The sequence below is a fragment of the Oncorhynchus tshawytscha genome, linkage group LG33 (assembly GCF_018296145.1).
Source record: "Oncorhynchus tshawytscha isolate Ot180627B linkage group LG33, Otsh_v2.0, whole genome shotgun sequence".
In the NCBI taxonomy this organism is placed as follows: Eukaryota; Metazoa; Chordata; class Actinopteri; order Salmoniformes; family Salmonidae; genus Oncorhynchus; species Oncorhynchus tshawytscha.
The window spans coordinates 15,288,739-15,305,168 of record NC_056461.1 but is presented as its reverse complement, the minus strand read 5'-3'; the positions used below and the strand labels follow the sequence as shown (position 1 = coordinate 15,305,168).

The 16,430-nt window shown below is 40.8% G+C and overlaps 1 protein-coding gene across 4 annotated transcripts; it reads left to right on the top strand.

The window, feature by feature from the left end:
• Positions 1–15: 15 nt before the first annotated feature.
• On the top strand, positions 16–15,132 carry LOC112247329 (chloride anion exchanger-like). Of its 4 annotated transcripts, none has more exons than XM_042311467.1 (21): positions 16–70; positions 5,041–5,209; positions 5,913–6,052; positions 6,512–6,622; positions 6,888–7,048; positions 7,181–7,345; positions 7,721–7,873; positions 8,746–8,828; positions 8,924–9,071; positions 9,248–9,361; positions 9,811–9,888; positions 10,971–11,066; positions 11,217–11,323; positions 12,190–12,259; positions 12,378–12,470; positions 12,956–13,051; positions 13,464–13,691; positions 13,796–13,850; positions 13,987–14,132; positions 14,282–14,359; positions 14,565–15,132. In XM_042311467.1, exons 2-21 carry the CDS (start codon positions 5,094–5,096, stop codon positions 14,589–14,591), a joined length of 2,265 nt encoding a protein of 754 aa, XP_042167401.1. In that variant the 5' UTR covers positions 16–70; positions 5,041–5,093; the 3' UTR covers positions 14,592–15,132. The 4 variants fall into 4 exon arrangements, with proteins under 4 accessions (XP_042167401.1, XP_042167402.1, XP_042167400.1 ...); XM_042311468.1 differs by lacking the exon at positions 16–70 and adding an exon at positions 3,166–3,184; XM_042311466.1 differs by lacking the exon at positions 16–70 and adding an exon at positions 4,349–4,548.
• Positions 15,133–16,430: the final 1,298 nt, after the last annotated feature.

Genomic DNA, 16,430 nt, shown 5'->3' with positions numbered 1-16,430 from the left:
CATTCCCTTTACACACACACACACACACACTCGGCATTCATTCTTCAACATATTGGACTACAGTGGCTGGGTGAGTCTGAACACAACGTTCTATGTATGTCAGATAAGATATATTCAACACTTTTTTTTAAAGAGTTATATTTCATTTTATAACTTGGAAGTACAGTCTTACTAGATGGGAGAGGCAAGAACTTGTACCGTGGGGTGAGTAGTGTAAAGCCAGCTTTAAAAATAAGTATTGCTTTCCGTTCAGTCTCTAACATAGTCACTACTGTAAGACTCACACACACCTTTTTTATCAGATTCAGTCTATTTCAGTGAGCAACTACCTCACTATTTGACTGCTGCATCTATTCAGATCAAGGTGTTCTTTCTATAAGCTGGTTACTGTTTCAATACGTACAGGTTGCTCCATTCTTAATGATTGTGAAACCATCATTTATACCTGGTTCTAGCTTGGGTCCTTTGTCCTGATCTTGTCCACTTTCTGTTTGTGCCCACATTTTTGAGACAGATGTAGAAAATCAAAAGACATATTGTGATCTGATTGTGATCATGTCATCCTGTCCACCTCTGGCAGTCAGACACACATTGTGTCTGGGTATCTTACAAGTGTAGACAGCTCTGGAAAGAGAAACAATTTATATCATCATTATTTCCGCCCTATAAAATCATTGACAGGTGGCACCATTGGCTGATTACATCAATATGTGTCCAACAATAAATAAATGAATAACATTTAGAAAGAATAGCTGTGAAATCATTTACGTAAAGGAAGGGAACGGACTAGAAAATGTGGTCATAATGCAGACCCAGTGGACAGATAACAGACATATTTCTGGAAATATGGGCACAATCAGAATGTAGACAAGATCAGAACAAAGGACTCATGTCAGTGCCGGGTATCAATGGGGCTTAGAGCATCCATCACCTGATCTGCTTTCATGGTATCATGATGAAAATTATAATTCTATTATCAGTAATTAATATTTGACAGCATCTGTAAACTTTGTGTTCTAATCTCCACCGGTGGTTGTGACTGTAGATATTTATTACTTGGGTTTATAGTCTACGTTGTAAAAACACCCTTAAAAGTAGTTAGCACATTCTAGTCGGTGCTATAGTTGCTAGGATTCTCCCATGTGGAACCTGTTCCTGGGGACAACCTGACATACATCGTTTTTTCGCTGAGATTCTCTCCCAAGCACAAATGTTTATCATCACATTGTAAAAGGTTCTCAGTTCTCTCTGCTGAAGACTGCCGTACTGTTTATTGGTTGTTCTATAGTTATTATTACATATGAGCTAGGCCATGCCAAGCTCACATCAGGAGTGATTCATTGATTTGAAGATTTACAGACTATTTGAAAACTCTCTAAATGACACATGGAAAAGTACGTAGGTTATGTTCATTCATATATGAGACATGTTTATTTATTGTACTTTATTTATTGTACTATTGTACAAATCAAATCAAATTGTATTGGTCACATACAAATGGTTAGCATATGTTAATGCGAGTGTAGCGAAATGCTTGCGCTTCTAGTTCCAACAGTGCAGTAATATCCAGCAAGTAACCTAACAATTTCACAACAACTACCTTATACACACAAGTGTAAAGGGATGAATAAGAATATGTACATATAAATATATGGATGAGCGATGGCCGTGCGGCACAGGCAAGATGCATTAGATGGTATAGAGTACTGCATATACATATGAGATGAGTAATGTATGTAAGCATTAAATCAAGTGGCATTGTTTACAGTGACTAGTGATACATTTATTACATCCAATTATTATTAAAGTGGCTAGAGATTTGAGTCAGTATGTTGGCAGCAGCCACTCAATGTTAGTGATGGCTGTTTAACAGTTTGATGGCCTTGAGATAGAAGCTGCTTTTCAGTCTCTTGGTCCCAGCTTTGATGCGCCTGTACTGACCTCGCCTTCTGGATGATAGCGGGGTGAACAGGCAGTGACTCAGGTGGTTGTTGTCCTTGATGATCTTTTTGGCCTTTCTGTGACATCAGATGGTGTAGGTGTCCTGGAGGGCAGGTAGTTTGCCCCCGGTGATGGTTTGTGCAGACCGCACTACCCTCTGGAGAGCCTTGCGGTTGTGAGCGGAGCAGTTGCCGTACCAGGCGGGGATACAGCCCGACAGGATGCTCTCGTTTGTGCATCTGTAAAAGTTTGTGTGTTTTCGGAGACAAGCCACATTTCTTCAGCCTCCTGAGGTTGAAGAGGCGCTGTTGCTTCTTCTTCACCATGCTGTCTGTGTGGGTGGACCATTTCAGTTTCTCCGTGATGTGTATGCCGAACTTAAAACTTTCCAGAAGTCAATTGTATTCACATATGACGAATCAACAATAATTGTACTTTTAAATTACTTACTTACTTACTTACAAAAACCTACACACAAAAACCTAAAACGCAAACAGACCATCACAAACAGTTATTAAACAGTTATATTAGTCATTCTTCACATACCTCAATCATATCACTGTCAAAATAGGTCACAACGAAGTCACTCAGCTCACCTTGCTCTGTGAGATACTTATCTTTTCTTTAATCTGCCTTTCTGAGTGGAAAGGGCAGGAGTAGGGAGTCAGTGGAAACTATTTGTCCTTGGAGTCGTTAACGGAGCAATCCAGCCTTTATCAGCCATTACAAATCTGACAACACACATGTCAAAGTATTGGAGAACAAAGGCCCGTTCTATAACAAACAGAACAAAATTGCATGACGAGGCAGTAACAATTAATAATGTTAATATGAGGATGTGCTTCTTTTGATTTAGGAAACGCTATCTTGATTTTATTTTAAATGTAAACATGAGAAGGTCAGAATAGATGCAGGTTAGCATTTTTTTTGTCATGAATCTAGTTCTGGGGGCACTAGTGGTCAATAGTTGGCACAGTCACAAAATCATAAAATCAGAATTGAAACCTAACCTTAACCTTAACCCTAACCTTAAACGCACTACTAACAGTAACGCCTAACCGTAACCTTAAATTAAGACCAAAAAGTACATTTTTGTTTTTGTGGATTTTTACAATATAGACAATTTTGACTTTGCAGCTGGCCCATCTAAAGGAAATCGCTCAGTTCTGCCTCCTGTGCAAGATGCATGATATCAAACGTCAACCAGCGAAACATACACCCCAATTATGTTTCTTCGGGTACTGTAAGTAATAAATATACAATAAAAACATAGAATAAAGTAACCTTCCCCTACACACACATAAACATATTGTACACACACATGCACAGACGCACACACACACACCTATGAGGTCATTCCCACAGACATGCTATCTTCGCTTGACTGGAATGCAGCTTTGAAAGCCATCAAAAACATGTACTATTTTACAGTAATAAAACTGTGATGATAACATAAAGCAGAGATACCTGTAGCTTATCAACTGGTCACACAACAACATCTGGGTCAAGGTAATATGTTTTCATAGAGAGGGAAAATTCAGTTTGATCTGGTCCATCATTTATGCTGCAGGGTTCCCCAAAAGGAGGCCCGCGTGCCATATTCGGCCCGCCTGTGGTTAGGAAATCTGTTCCCAAGTATCCCCAGACATAAATAGAGAGGCATTTGTGATCATATCCCAATGCAATCAAGGTTTGAAATGATTCTGTTTTTGTCAAATACTTTATCTGTTTGTGCTTCTTTGGGTAAATTTGCAGTGTACAAATTATTTATGACTATGTTCCAGCCCCCCGACCATTCACTCAAGAATAAATTGTCCTGTGTCTGAATGTAATTAAGGACCCCTGATTTATGGTGTACATAGATAGGCTGTAAATAGGTATGCTGTAGGGCTTTGTATGACAAGGGGTCAGCATGTACTATAGGTATGATGAAATTGGGTCATAACAGGGGGGACAAAACAACTACTATTATATTTTTACATTGTTTATTCTTGAATTTCTTTAAATGTATACTTTAGATAGGATTCATGTAAGACCTACTGTTAAGTATAACAAGACACCCCCCTGCACTGACACCCCAACCCCAGATGAACAGCAATATCCCTTCTGTGTCGCTGCAATGAGTCTCACAGCATTAGCCAGTTTGAAAGTTGAGAGCGGGTTATTATTGTATAGTAGTACTGCTACCCCTCATCATATTCATCCATGTTTAACCTCAACCCTAACCTGAACCTCTACTACGAAACGTCCACTGATCTCCAGTGTACAGCCACGACCACTGTCCAGCCCTCCCCACCCTGCCCATAAGTGGGGATCTCAGACACACTCAGTAATCATTGAATGTTGAGGCACTGTGCCAGGGCATTTATCCATAAGAACAATGGTCAAGGATAGGGCTGGGCTGGCGTGTGATGACTGCATCATAATTGCTGTTAATAATTACAGTTATGAACGATAAGCAACCCGGTAGAGGGGATTTGTTAATTGCAACATTCCCAAGGGTCCCGGTCCCAGATAATCTTAGGGTGTCCTCTGTGCGGAGAGAAAGAGAGAAAGACAGGCAACGTTTGGATACACTGAAGCTGCGTACTCAGATAAACTAGTCAGGTAAGAGTTAGTGTTATGTATTATTCTAGTACCTTGCTTATCATTTATTACAATTAAAGATAGATAAATTAAGATACTTTCTATCTTTCCATCTGATATCTGGATGTGGCAGTTGGTGACATAACACTTTCTTAAGAGTTTTTTATTTTGTATTACCTTTAGTAAAAACTGTTTGTAATATAGGACAACCTTGCCTGTGTTCTCCTGTGTATTATAATGGTATCAGAACCCTTATTTAACCCAGACCACTCTAACCTGGTCAAAGCTGACAGGCAGCACAGGCCCTGCCCAGCCATGCCAGTCGCAGCTGGTCCACTGGACAGCACAGAACTGTGACATTAATGACACAGGCTGATGTAGTTAGTGTGTGACGGTAGCTATACCTTTGTTGTGCAGCAGCTCCACAGTGATCGTCTGTGCCAAGTTACTTTCAAAGGCAGCAGAGAAAGATATGACAGGAGCCTGTACTAAAATGTGATTGATGGGTCTCAGAGACCCTGTGAGGAACAGGTGCCGCACCACTCATCGAGAAGAAGAGGGTAAAGATGAAGCAGTACATGGTCACCAGGCCACTCTACTCAGAGGACGCCTTCGCAGACGTACATGAGAAGATCCACAGGCACCATAAGACCGTGCGGCACCATGTCAAGCAGTATTTCACGTAAGAACCAATCAAGTTTCTTCTGTTGTTTTGCTTGTGTTGTTTTGTGTAACCCTGAAGGTAGCCTTGTGATGGGCTGCAGTGCATGGATGCAACACTTCGGCCTAAATTCAATCAGATCAAGAGTTAACCAGCGATAGCAGACACTTGCATAGCTGGTGTTTTGGCGGTGTCGGACATGTAACTGCATTAAGTGGTGTCAAATCGGTGAGCGGCTGCTCCTTTGGTCATTGTCACGATTATTACAACACACAATCGAGTGTACCAACTTGTAACAAGGTTGCTTGGGATTATAATTCATGCAATTCAGCGCATCCAATGGCAATGTCCGCGATAGGGGTACTGCCGGAAGTTGTTTGCTGATTTGACAATGAAACTGCTTTGCAGTTGTTGGTTGTCACTGTAGGAGTGCAGTTGCAGTTGTCGGTTATTACCACTCAAATCACTTCAGGAGTTTAGTCTTCGTTTGGTGTGGACGGGTGGGCCCACATGACATTTTACCTGAGACACCCTGATTGTCTTTAGTTTGCTTACAGATACGGTAACTGTTCTTTAAAAGCATACGTCTAGCTTAAAGATCAGCCCTATCATCTTATATACTCTATGTCTAAAAATGTGTGCATCAAGATGCTTAGATGTTACCAACTATTAGTAAGTCATGCCTGTGGAGACTAACTAAAAATGGTGTGTGTGTTAACTGTAGTTGTGACCTCAAGCGCGCTAAGAACGCAGCGCTCTCTCTGCTGCCTTTCATTGGTTGGATGAGAATCTACCAGCTGAAGGAATGGTTGCTGAGTGATATTGTATCTGGGGTCAGCACTGGACTGGTAGCTGTTCTACAAGGTGAAGCTAATACCCACTCTAACCCATCTCAATCAACCAGTGTGCATCTTCAGATCTATCAAAGCAGTTCCTATAGCACTTTTTGAGAAATCATTTGATAAAGAACTGTAGACCTCCTCATTAACGTGCCAAAAACATACACTTTGAGCATTGATAGAGAGAGAGAGGGCTGTTATTGAAATTGAAGAATATTGTTGAACTATGGTTTTATAGAACGGTAATCAGGTCCGATGGTGGTATCACCTAAAATACATTATCTGATCCTAGACACCTATTAATAGGTGTTTATTGAAAGAAGAGATGGTAACGTATCTTTATTAGCAGGCGTTATTATCACAGTATTAGCATTGGCACACAGTAGAGCCAATAGATGCTGCTGTCGTAGTCTCTAGTGACTGATGGTGGAGTTATTTAGCATGCGCTGTAAATTGTTGTTCATTGTTTTTGTTTGATTGACAGGTCTGGCATACTCCCTGCTGGCCTCCCTCCCTCCATGGTACGGACTCTTCACTGCCTTCTTCCCAGTGATCGTCTACTTCTTCCTTGGCACTTCCAGACATATCTCAGTAGGTAAGTACTGTGTGTGTGTATGTGTGTGTGTGTGTGTGTGTGTGTGTGTGTGTGTGTGTGTGTGTGTGTGTGTGTGTGTGTGTGTGTGTGTGTGTGTGTGTGTGTGTGTGTGTGTGTGCGTATACAGTGTTTTGCTCTGACCATCACAAGCTATCACACCTTTTTACTGTACTTACCGCCCTCTCTCTGCCCACCTCTCCACTTTCCATCCACTGTTTCCTCATCTTCACTTCCTCTCTCTTTCTCCTCACCCCACTCACTCCAGGGGCGTTCCCTGTTCTGAGCCTCATGGTGGGTGCAGTGGTGACGAGGCTTGTGCCTGACGAAGGCCCCCCAGTCAACATCACTGGGTTTGAGGGGCTGACCAGCGATGAGCAGAGAGTAATGGTGGCCGCCTCTGTCACCTTCCTCATGGGGATAATGCAGGTAAAACACCATCATTACCTCAACATTATCACTCATGTACTGTACATTACTCATATGGTATCTCTCTGTAATCTAAATCTAAAATGAACAATTCTCCCATATTCTAACATGAGTCCTCTGCTTCTCTCCCAGCTGACCATGGGTCTGCTGCAGGTAGGCTTCATCGTCATGTACCTGTCAGACACGCTGGTGTCTGGGTTCACCACCGCGGCTGCTGTCCACATCCTGGTGTCCCAGCTGAAGTTTGTGTTGGGCCTGGTGGTGCCGGGACTCAGTGGACCGCTGTCCATCGTTTATGTGAGTCCAGAAAGAGAGACAGGATGAGGTCAAATGTCTTTCAATGCAACAGTCTGATTTTTTCAACTGATATCCAAATATGTAATGGCTTAGCTATGACAGATATATATTCATTAACTCCCTCAAATCTTATCCCTCATATCTGATCGGTTTCTAAAGCTCTGAGGAATAAAAGAGTGTTGATAAGCTAAACAAGTGTCTCATTGTATCTTATCTTACACAGTTAAGCACAGGTCTTCCTCAAGTGCCCACAAGATTTCAGAAAAAGCTATAATTCATGAGTCATGGCTTGGTGTAGAGACCTCTGACTGAACTCTCACACCCTGTAACTGGTTCTTCATTACTGTCATCAATATTAACTGACGTCTTCCTCAGACCCTGGAGAAGATCTTTGTCCAGATTGAGAAGACCAACGTGTGTGACCTGGTGACGTCCATATTGATCATGGTGGTGGTGTTCATAGTGAAGGAGATCAACGATAGATACAAAGCCAAGCTGCCTGTTCCAATCCCCATAGAGGTTATCATGGTGAGTGGCAATGTGTGCACTATGTCATCACAACCGGGGCTACAGGTCTATATGTCAGCATACACAGATCAGAATTGGGAAACAGTGTGGCGAGAACAAGCCTCAATTGGGGCACCATTGAATTTACATTCTTAGAAAAAATAACCCAATGGGGTTTATCTGGAAACAAAAGGGTTCTACCTGGAACCAAAAGGGTTCTACAAAGGTTTATCCTACTGGGACAGCAGAAGAACCCTTTTAGGTTCTAGATAGCACCTTTTTTTCAAAGAGATAAGAAAACGGTGTTGCCATGCAGGGCACTGTTTATGGAGATGTGTCTCACGATTTAATATACATTTGAATGTGAGTATGCACTTGCACAAAGTACAGATCATATTATCACAGATAAGCATCGGGAAGCATTGCTATTCTTATCCTGAACAGTCACTCTCTTGTTCCTATCTTAGAATAAAATGTGCTATCTAGAACCTGAAAGGGATCTTCGGCTGTTCCCATAGGAGAACCCTTTTTGTTTCCAGGTATAACCCTTTTTGGTTACAGGTAGAGCCATTTTGATTTCCATGTATAACCTTTTACATAGAGGGTTCTGCATGGTACCCAAAAGAGTATATTGAAGGAGCCAGCTTTTGCGAAATGTACAGTATTGATGTTTTATTCTCACACTGACTCACAGTATGGCAGATGAGGACAATCAGGTGAATTGTAGGAAAATGCATGAATTTGTACTGATGTATTATAGGCCTGCAGTGTGTCACAGCTTTGTGTTAAAGTTGACAAGGTAACCAGATTCTCTTGAAATATACTGTTTTATCACCAGATTGCATTAGTCATGCTAATAACTGATACATTGATTTTGGTAATGACTTTGGCAGACTGTCATCGCTTGTGGCGTTTCCTATGCATTCAACTTCCGGGTGAATTATAAAGTTGATGTTGTCGGCCGTATTCCAGTGGGGTAAGCACATATAAAAAGATGTTTGTTGCATGTTAAAATGGCTGAGAATAGATGGGAAAATAATCTAACAATACCTCTCCCTCTCAATCTGTTAGGTATGAGTCCCCTATGGGCCCGAACATGCAGATCTTCGGGCAGACTGCTGTTGAGGCGTTCCCTATGGCCATAGTGGGCTTTGCTGTAGCCTTCTCTGTCGCCAAGGTCTACTCAGTCAAACACGATTACATTATAGATGGAAATCAGGTGAGTCCCAAAACCAGAACATTAGGAGGAGGGGTTGGAAGCCGAGGTGGTACAGAAAAATGTGATTATTGTTGCTTGTGAATGAGGGGTGTCAGCCTAATACAAACTATCAACATAAGACTTGAACTAATATCAACGGTTCCAGAACATGTACTTGTGCTTGTTTTGCTCTCTAGGAGCTGATAGCTTTTGGGGCCAGTAACATCATTGGAGCAGCCTTTAAGTCGTTTGCAGCAAGCACAGCTCTCTCCAGGAGTGCGGTACAGGAGAGTACAGGTGGTAAAACCCAGGTAAACTACTAAACCAAGAGGCTGTCTGAGAATACAGACACACAACCATACTTAGAATTCCTTCCTGTACAAGTTCTTTATCCAAGAGATGTAACTGTAAATGTTGTGAAATATTGACCTATTTGGGTCTCCCTATCTTTATTGTAATAATAACTGATAACTTATCATAGTCCAAACCATATCGAATTGTACAAATGGGAGAGAGAATGTGATATAGTTTGTCGTGACTCATGACCTACAGTACATAGTGAGGAATGATAGACTTGGCTCAGAGTTACAATGCACCAAGTTAAAAAAGAATGTTAAAATAATGATAATATATATATATATATATATATATATATTAAATATATAAATATAAGGGAAACACTGCTTAAACAGTGCTTATCTGTAGTTGTTTTGTGAATAGCTAAATGTGAGTCAAATAAAGTGTAATTTCATCATTTCAGATCGCTGGTCTACTGTCAGCGCTCATCGTGATGGTCGTCACCTTGGCTATCGGGTTCTTATTGGAGCCACTCCCAAAGGTAAAACTCACTCAGTATTTACAATATAATTGGCTTTAGGAGTTGAATGATAGGGCAACATTTTGATTTCTGCCAAAATAGACATACCCAAATTTAATTATTTTTCATGAGATGGCCATAAACAATAATTGGTAATATTGCATAGTTTTAGAAAGTTCTGGAACTCACCTTTCTGTAAAAAAAAATAATAATAATAAAGTTTTATAAATTGCTGAGGTGTACTCACTTTTGAGGACACAAGCTGAAGTACATAGTACAAATATAATATGAAAATATTGAAAATCACATTTGTTTTTCTTATTCAATAAAAGTGGGGCAATAGGGCTTGAAAATACTGAAATGCTTCCTAAATATAGTAACAAGCAAATGATAAACTACTTACCATAAGATTTCACCTTTCTTGTAACTATAAAATAAATTTGATCATACATAGTGGGAATACAATGTTTGCACAATTTCATATAACACTATTTCATAAAAGTCCACTGAGCAGCGCAGGGACACCATTCAAATGTGTGCAGACTCGCTACAACTTCAGCTTTAAGCACTAAGTGATTTTGTCTGTCTGTGACCAAGAGAAAGTGTTCTTGTTTCATTTCTATGAAACAATTTAATATGTTTTCATGTTGAGAGCTCTTAAATCCAGCTGAGAATATTCAAGTGAGATGAAAGGACAACCGTTGGATTCACTAGACTTTCACCTTATATGGGCTCTGTCATTTAAATCGATTCTTTGTCTGGATAGGTCAGAAAATGTGACATGTCACTTCCTATGCAAATGTGGGGTCTGAAACCTGACACTTCAAGTCAGCTCCGCTGAGAGAGCAGAAGCGGAGAGCAGACAGATGGGTCTTTCTGGCATTATATTGCACTGGACCCTAAGGCATTCACCAAAATGTCAGTCGGAACCAGTCCAGAACCGCCCATATAGGGGACTTAACATCTAAGATTCGAACATTATGTATTGAATCACACTGTATGAAGTAGATAGGAGCACTGGAATTTAGATGGAAGTCTTGTGCAACTCTTGTGACTGATCATCAAAGATGTCATTGCCTGACCTTTTCCCTCTGTGTTGACAGTCGGTGCTGGGGGCAGTGGTCATAGTCAACCTGAAGGGGATGTTGATGCAGATCAGAGAAGTCCCTTACCTGTGGAGGAGAGACCGGCCCGACTGTGTGAGTCTTCTGAGACACTCCCACTGAACTACACCTAAAATGGAAACACGGAGTGATGTCTTTACCAACTGTAATAATGAACTCATATTTCCCCCAATCCCTTCCATCCCGCATCCCCTTGTCCTGTCTCCCCTCCATGTCTTTATCCAGGTGGTGTGGGTGGTGACCTGCCTGGCTTCCATCCTGTTGGGGCTGGATCTGGGGCTGGCTGTAGGTCTAGGGATCGAGCTGCTCACCGTTGTCTTCAGGGCTCAGTTGTGAGTGTGGGCACAAATCTCCAAATACCTCAAAAAAAGTTGAACTTGTGTCTGTTTTTATTCTTTGTCAGTTTTCAATGTTATTTGGAGGTGGACACCAGGGTTGGGGTCAATTCAACATTTCGGAATTTGTTTCAATTCAACCCAAGTATTGAAATTCAAATTGGCCACACCTCACAGGAAGCATAATTTGAATTGCATTTTAATGAAAGGAAGTATAATTGAATTCAAAGCAATTCAAATAAATTCAACTGAGACATGAAACAGACGAGTCTCATTCCTTTGATAAATATTTTGCCCCCAAAAATCTGCCACCTCTTACTCAAGAATACAGATACCATCAAGAAAAATGGGATTATAACTCAGTGTTTTATTTGTATTTTTACCCTAAAATGTTTAGCTGTTCCCTTCTTTATGGAGTGTTGGATTTAATGCATTGTGGGAAATGTATTTTTCTAAATATTTAATAACGTGTAAGTGAATTATGAATTATTACAGACAAAATTATCTTACAATATTTCCAGACCACTGTTAATTATTTAATACTCTTTTTAGGAGGATGAGTTTTAAAAATGAAATGTTTCAAGTATTGATAACCATGCATCATGTCAAAATTAACATGTGCATAATTATGTATGGAATAAATGATCCATTTGAATTACAATGAATTTCATTGAATTCAATTCTACTTCCTTTAATTCAAATTCCATTAAAATGCTGCTTCCTGTGGGATGTGGCCAATTCACATTTCATTCAAATTCAATAATTGAATTGGAATTAAAGACCAATTCACAACTCAATTCAGAATGAACCCCAACCCTGGAACACAATGTCGTAGTGACATTTCTGCATACATTCTATTCCAGCCCACGTTGCAGTGTCCTAGCCAATATCACAGGAACAGATATCTACAAAGACCGCAAGGATTACATGAGTGTGAGTAAGCTGTAATGTGAACTAAAGATACTCACCATTATTTTTTCATCTTACAAGACTGTGAAGATGGTGTGTCTACACATGGCCCTTGTTCTATTGTCTATATATCTCTTTCCAGATCTATGAGCCAGAGGGTGTGAAGATCTTCAGGATACCGTCACCCATCTTCTTTGCCAATATAGATTTTTTCCGAGGCAAGCTGGTGGAAGCTGTACGTAAGCAATTATACACAATTAGACGTGTAAAATGAAGAATTCTTCCAAACACATTTACGCGTAGGCCTTTTTGCATTACAATTTCCATTACATGGTCAAATAAGGTAATGATTCATGGATCTACTTATTAAGACATCTTATTTTCTCATCGGATTTGATCCAGTGGAACGAGGTCCTAAAAATGGTCAAATAAACTCATGAAGATCAATACCACCTCAATGTATGAGGTAATATAGTATACCAGGTTGTATAGCAATAGTGCCCATACAAATTGGTGTTTACTAAAGTTTTACTTGCACCTTACTAAACACTAAGCACATGCAGATAAGATAAGATGAAGTTTAACCTTGATCTGTATGATGGCCAAGGCAGTGGTAAACAATATGTCCCATTCACAATAAAGCCCATGTGTAACAGTTACTCCCACATTCATGTGTGCAATTGCTAATTCGGGTTCAACTTGACTTTGATGTGTTTTCAGGTGGGCTTTAACCCTTTGAGGGTGTTGAGAAAGAGAAACAAAGCCCTGAGGATGATCAGGAAACTTCTAAAGAAAGGAGAGCTGCAGATGACATCTGTGAGTAGTGGTGCACTTATCTGTTGCCCTTAGAAACCCATTAAAACATAACTTCCACTCACAAAGTTACCTCGTTAACACTTTACAAGAGCCCCCTGTGTCATAAAGTTGAATTCAAATGGCCATAAGTATGTCATAAATCAGTCTAGCCCAAAACATTAGTTTCACACCTGGCAACAACATACTTTTAGCAATCCAAAATCAACAGACATCATGCACACGCTGCAGTTCCTACCTATAGGTAGTCGTCCCCGTACATGCCTTATCAGTATGGTCTTGGGGTTGCATGTATATGAAAAACAAATTAATCATCATCCCATAGTGGTGGGTGGACCTCCAAAGATCACCTTCTACATGTAGTCAGGTTTTCACAATAAGAGGTTGTGGTAATGTTGTGGTTCTCCCGGTGCAGAAAGGCCTACTGCTCATCAGCTCTGGTCCCATTGAGGAGTCTGAGGATGAGAGCAACATGGAGGAACTGGACCAGCCCACTGACTTCAAGGACCTTCCTGTCCAGGTGAACTGGAACTCTGAGCTTCCTGCCAACATCCATGTCCCCAGAGTAGACGTCCACAGCCTGATCCTGGACTTCTCAGCTGTCTCCTTCCTCGACATCTCTGCCCTCAAGGGACTCAAAGCGGTAAAACAAAACTATTCCGTTACAACCCTGGGGAATGTGGGGATGATTGTATATTTCAGAGTATTTCTACTCGCTGGGTACTGATATTTTGCTGTGTTCTATAGGCACTCAAAGAGCTCATTCGGGTTGAAGTTGAGGTCTACATTGTGGCATGTGACGGTAAGCCTGGTTTAAGACAAGCCATCTGTCCCATCTATTCCTTCTCCCTTTTTCTCTTCAACACTGACTTCAATCACTCTGAAACAAATAGAGGTGAAGTGATTGATCTAACGATATCTATCTCTTCTGTCCAAAGCGTACATCCTGAAGAAACTGCACAGCTGTATGTTCTTTGACGACGAGGTGAAGTCGTCCATGTTTTTCCTGACTCTCCACGATGCCATGCTGCATATCCTGGAGAAACATCCAGTAAACTCTGAAAACACAAAAGTCTGTGAAAAGGTATAACATTTACCTGTAGAAAAATACTGTGTATCTATTTATGTTTCCACCCTTACAGACTAGATAAGAGGTGCCAAACCTTATCTTGGCCCACATCGCTTCATACACAGGAACTTGTCTCATTCTTTTGAATCATGTTGTCTTTACAGGTTATAACAACAGCCACTATCCATGGCAACCAATGCAATGGTGTGTCAAGTTTGCGTAGCAGGGACAGATTTGTACATGTAAGTAACAGGGACCCATCAAATCTATTTGTCATTGTCTTTTCTAAATTTGTAATGAATAATCACCAATCCCTTTAAAATGATAACTCTCGTAATGTTGCACCTCATGTGGAGGTACAGGTAATTCATAAAAATCATTCATAAAAATACAATTACAGTAAGATGAGCTGACAAAATAAAATCTAAATCTCTTTGCTTTCCCCAGGTCTCAGAGTCAGAAACCAAGTTCTAGTTCCAGAACTACACTCTCAGATGTCAGTATTTTAAGGGTTCTTCGATTGTCCCTTTCCACAGATGGGTCTACATGGAACCCAAAAGGGTTATATTTGGAACAAAAAGGGTTCTGCTATGGGGACAGCTGAAGAACCCTTTTGGAACAATTTTTCTAAGAGTGTAGTGATGTGTACAGTACTTTCATTTCCTGGGATGGCATGCATTTCCTGTGATCGCTGTGCTTTCTGGTGATAATTGACATAAGACACATGACGCTGTCCTAAAATGGACACCATACAGTAACCATATGTACACAGGACACCACTTATTGAGCTAATAATTGTACATAAAATATATTTGAATTTTTTTGTACTGTTAAACAGATACTCAATGGCAAGTGTTATGAGATTTTGAAAGAAATATCAGAAAACGTCATTCATTTATTTATTTTTAAATAGCTCGACCATGTTGCATTTTATATGTGTGCATAGGGATTTTATAGGAATGTTAACTTTGATGTATTTTATGTGTAAAATAAATGTACTTCTTAGCACAAAGTATTTCCGCTAGCAAGAAATGAAGCAATATTAGCAGTACGGTATTTGGAAATCTGAACGTCCTGTAACAGATATTGAATAAGAGTTATTGTCACGTTCATCATCACGAGGAGACCAAGGCGCAGCATGATAAGAATACATTCTTCTTTTAATAAACGAAGAACACTAAACAAACTAACAAAATAACAAAACGAACGTGAAGCTATAACAACAACTGCTGACAGAGGCAACTATACATAGACAATAACCCACGAAATACCCAAGGAATATGGCTACCTAAATATGGTCCCCAATCAGAGACAATGATAAACAGCTGCCTCGGAATGGGAACCAATCTAGGCAAACATAGACATAAACACCTGGATATACAACAACCCCTAGACATACAAAAAACCCTAGACACTACAAAAACTACACATACCACCCTCGTCACACCCTGACCTAACCAAAATAATAAAGAAAACAAAGATAACTAAGGTCAGGGCGTGACAGTACCCCACCCCCCCAAAGGTGCGGACTCCCAGCCGCAAACCTAAACCTATATGGGAGGGTCTGGGTGGGCATCTAACCTCTGTGGCGGCTCTGGTTCTGGACGCCGCCCCCCTTCTTTACATTGAGTCCTCGCCGTAGGCCCCGGGCTGGGGACCCTCGCTGTGTTGACCATGGCCGGATGTTCTGGGCGGAGAGCTGACTCAGGTGGCACCAAACTGACAACACGTTCTTTTATTCCAAATCCGTGCATCCTCCACCAACTCAACAACTCCCCCATTTCTCTCTCCTCCGAATCCTCCTTCTCCCAGACTGGGGCTGGTTTACTCCTCGGCTCCGCCGACATGTCCTTGTGTCCCCCCCCCAAAAAAACATGGGGGTTTCTGTGGTTGCCTTCGCCTTTCCTCCTGTGCTATCTCCACCTGCTTCCATGACAGGGTCTTGTCCCCTGCCATTACCTCCTCCCAGGTCCAGGATGTCTTCCACTCATCTTTCTCCCGGGCCCAGGATGTCCGCTCCTCATTCACACGCTGCTTGGTCCTTATTTGTTGGGTTATTCTGTCACGTTCTTCGTAATGATGAGACCAATTAATTAACGAAGAACACTTAAACAAACTAACAAAACATTTTGAGATGATGCTTCATTCTTTTGCTAAAGAAATTCATCAATGAATTCAAAGTTCCCATTGCGTGTCTTGTGGTGTAGAAAGAAGCCATTGTTAGTAAGAAGAAGAACTAAAAAGGTACAGCGTAAACTTGGCACAGACCATGAAGGAATCATCATCCTGATCTCTGTTGATTATTGGATACAC

Bases quoted from the DNA above. Each gene is read 5' to 3' on its own strand.
- LOC112247329 (XM_042311467.1), top strand. From the start codon at position 5,094: ATGAAGCAGTACATGGTCACCAGGCCACTCTACTCAGAGGACGCCTTC. The intron at 6,623-6,887 runs GTAAGTACTGTG...CACTCACTCCAG, and splicing joins TTCCAGACATATCTCAGTAG to GGGCGTTCCCTGTTCTGAGC. The intron at 7,346-7,720 runs GTGAGTCCAGAA...CGTCTTCCTCAG, and splicing joins GACCGCTGTCCATCGTTTAT to ACCCTGGAGAAGATCTTTGT.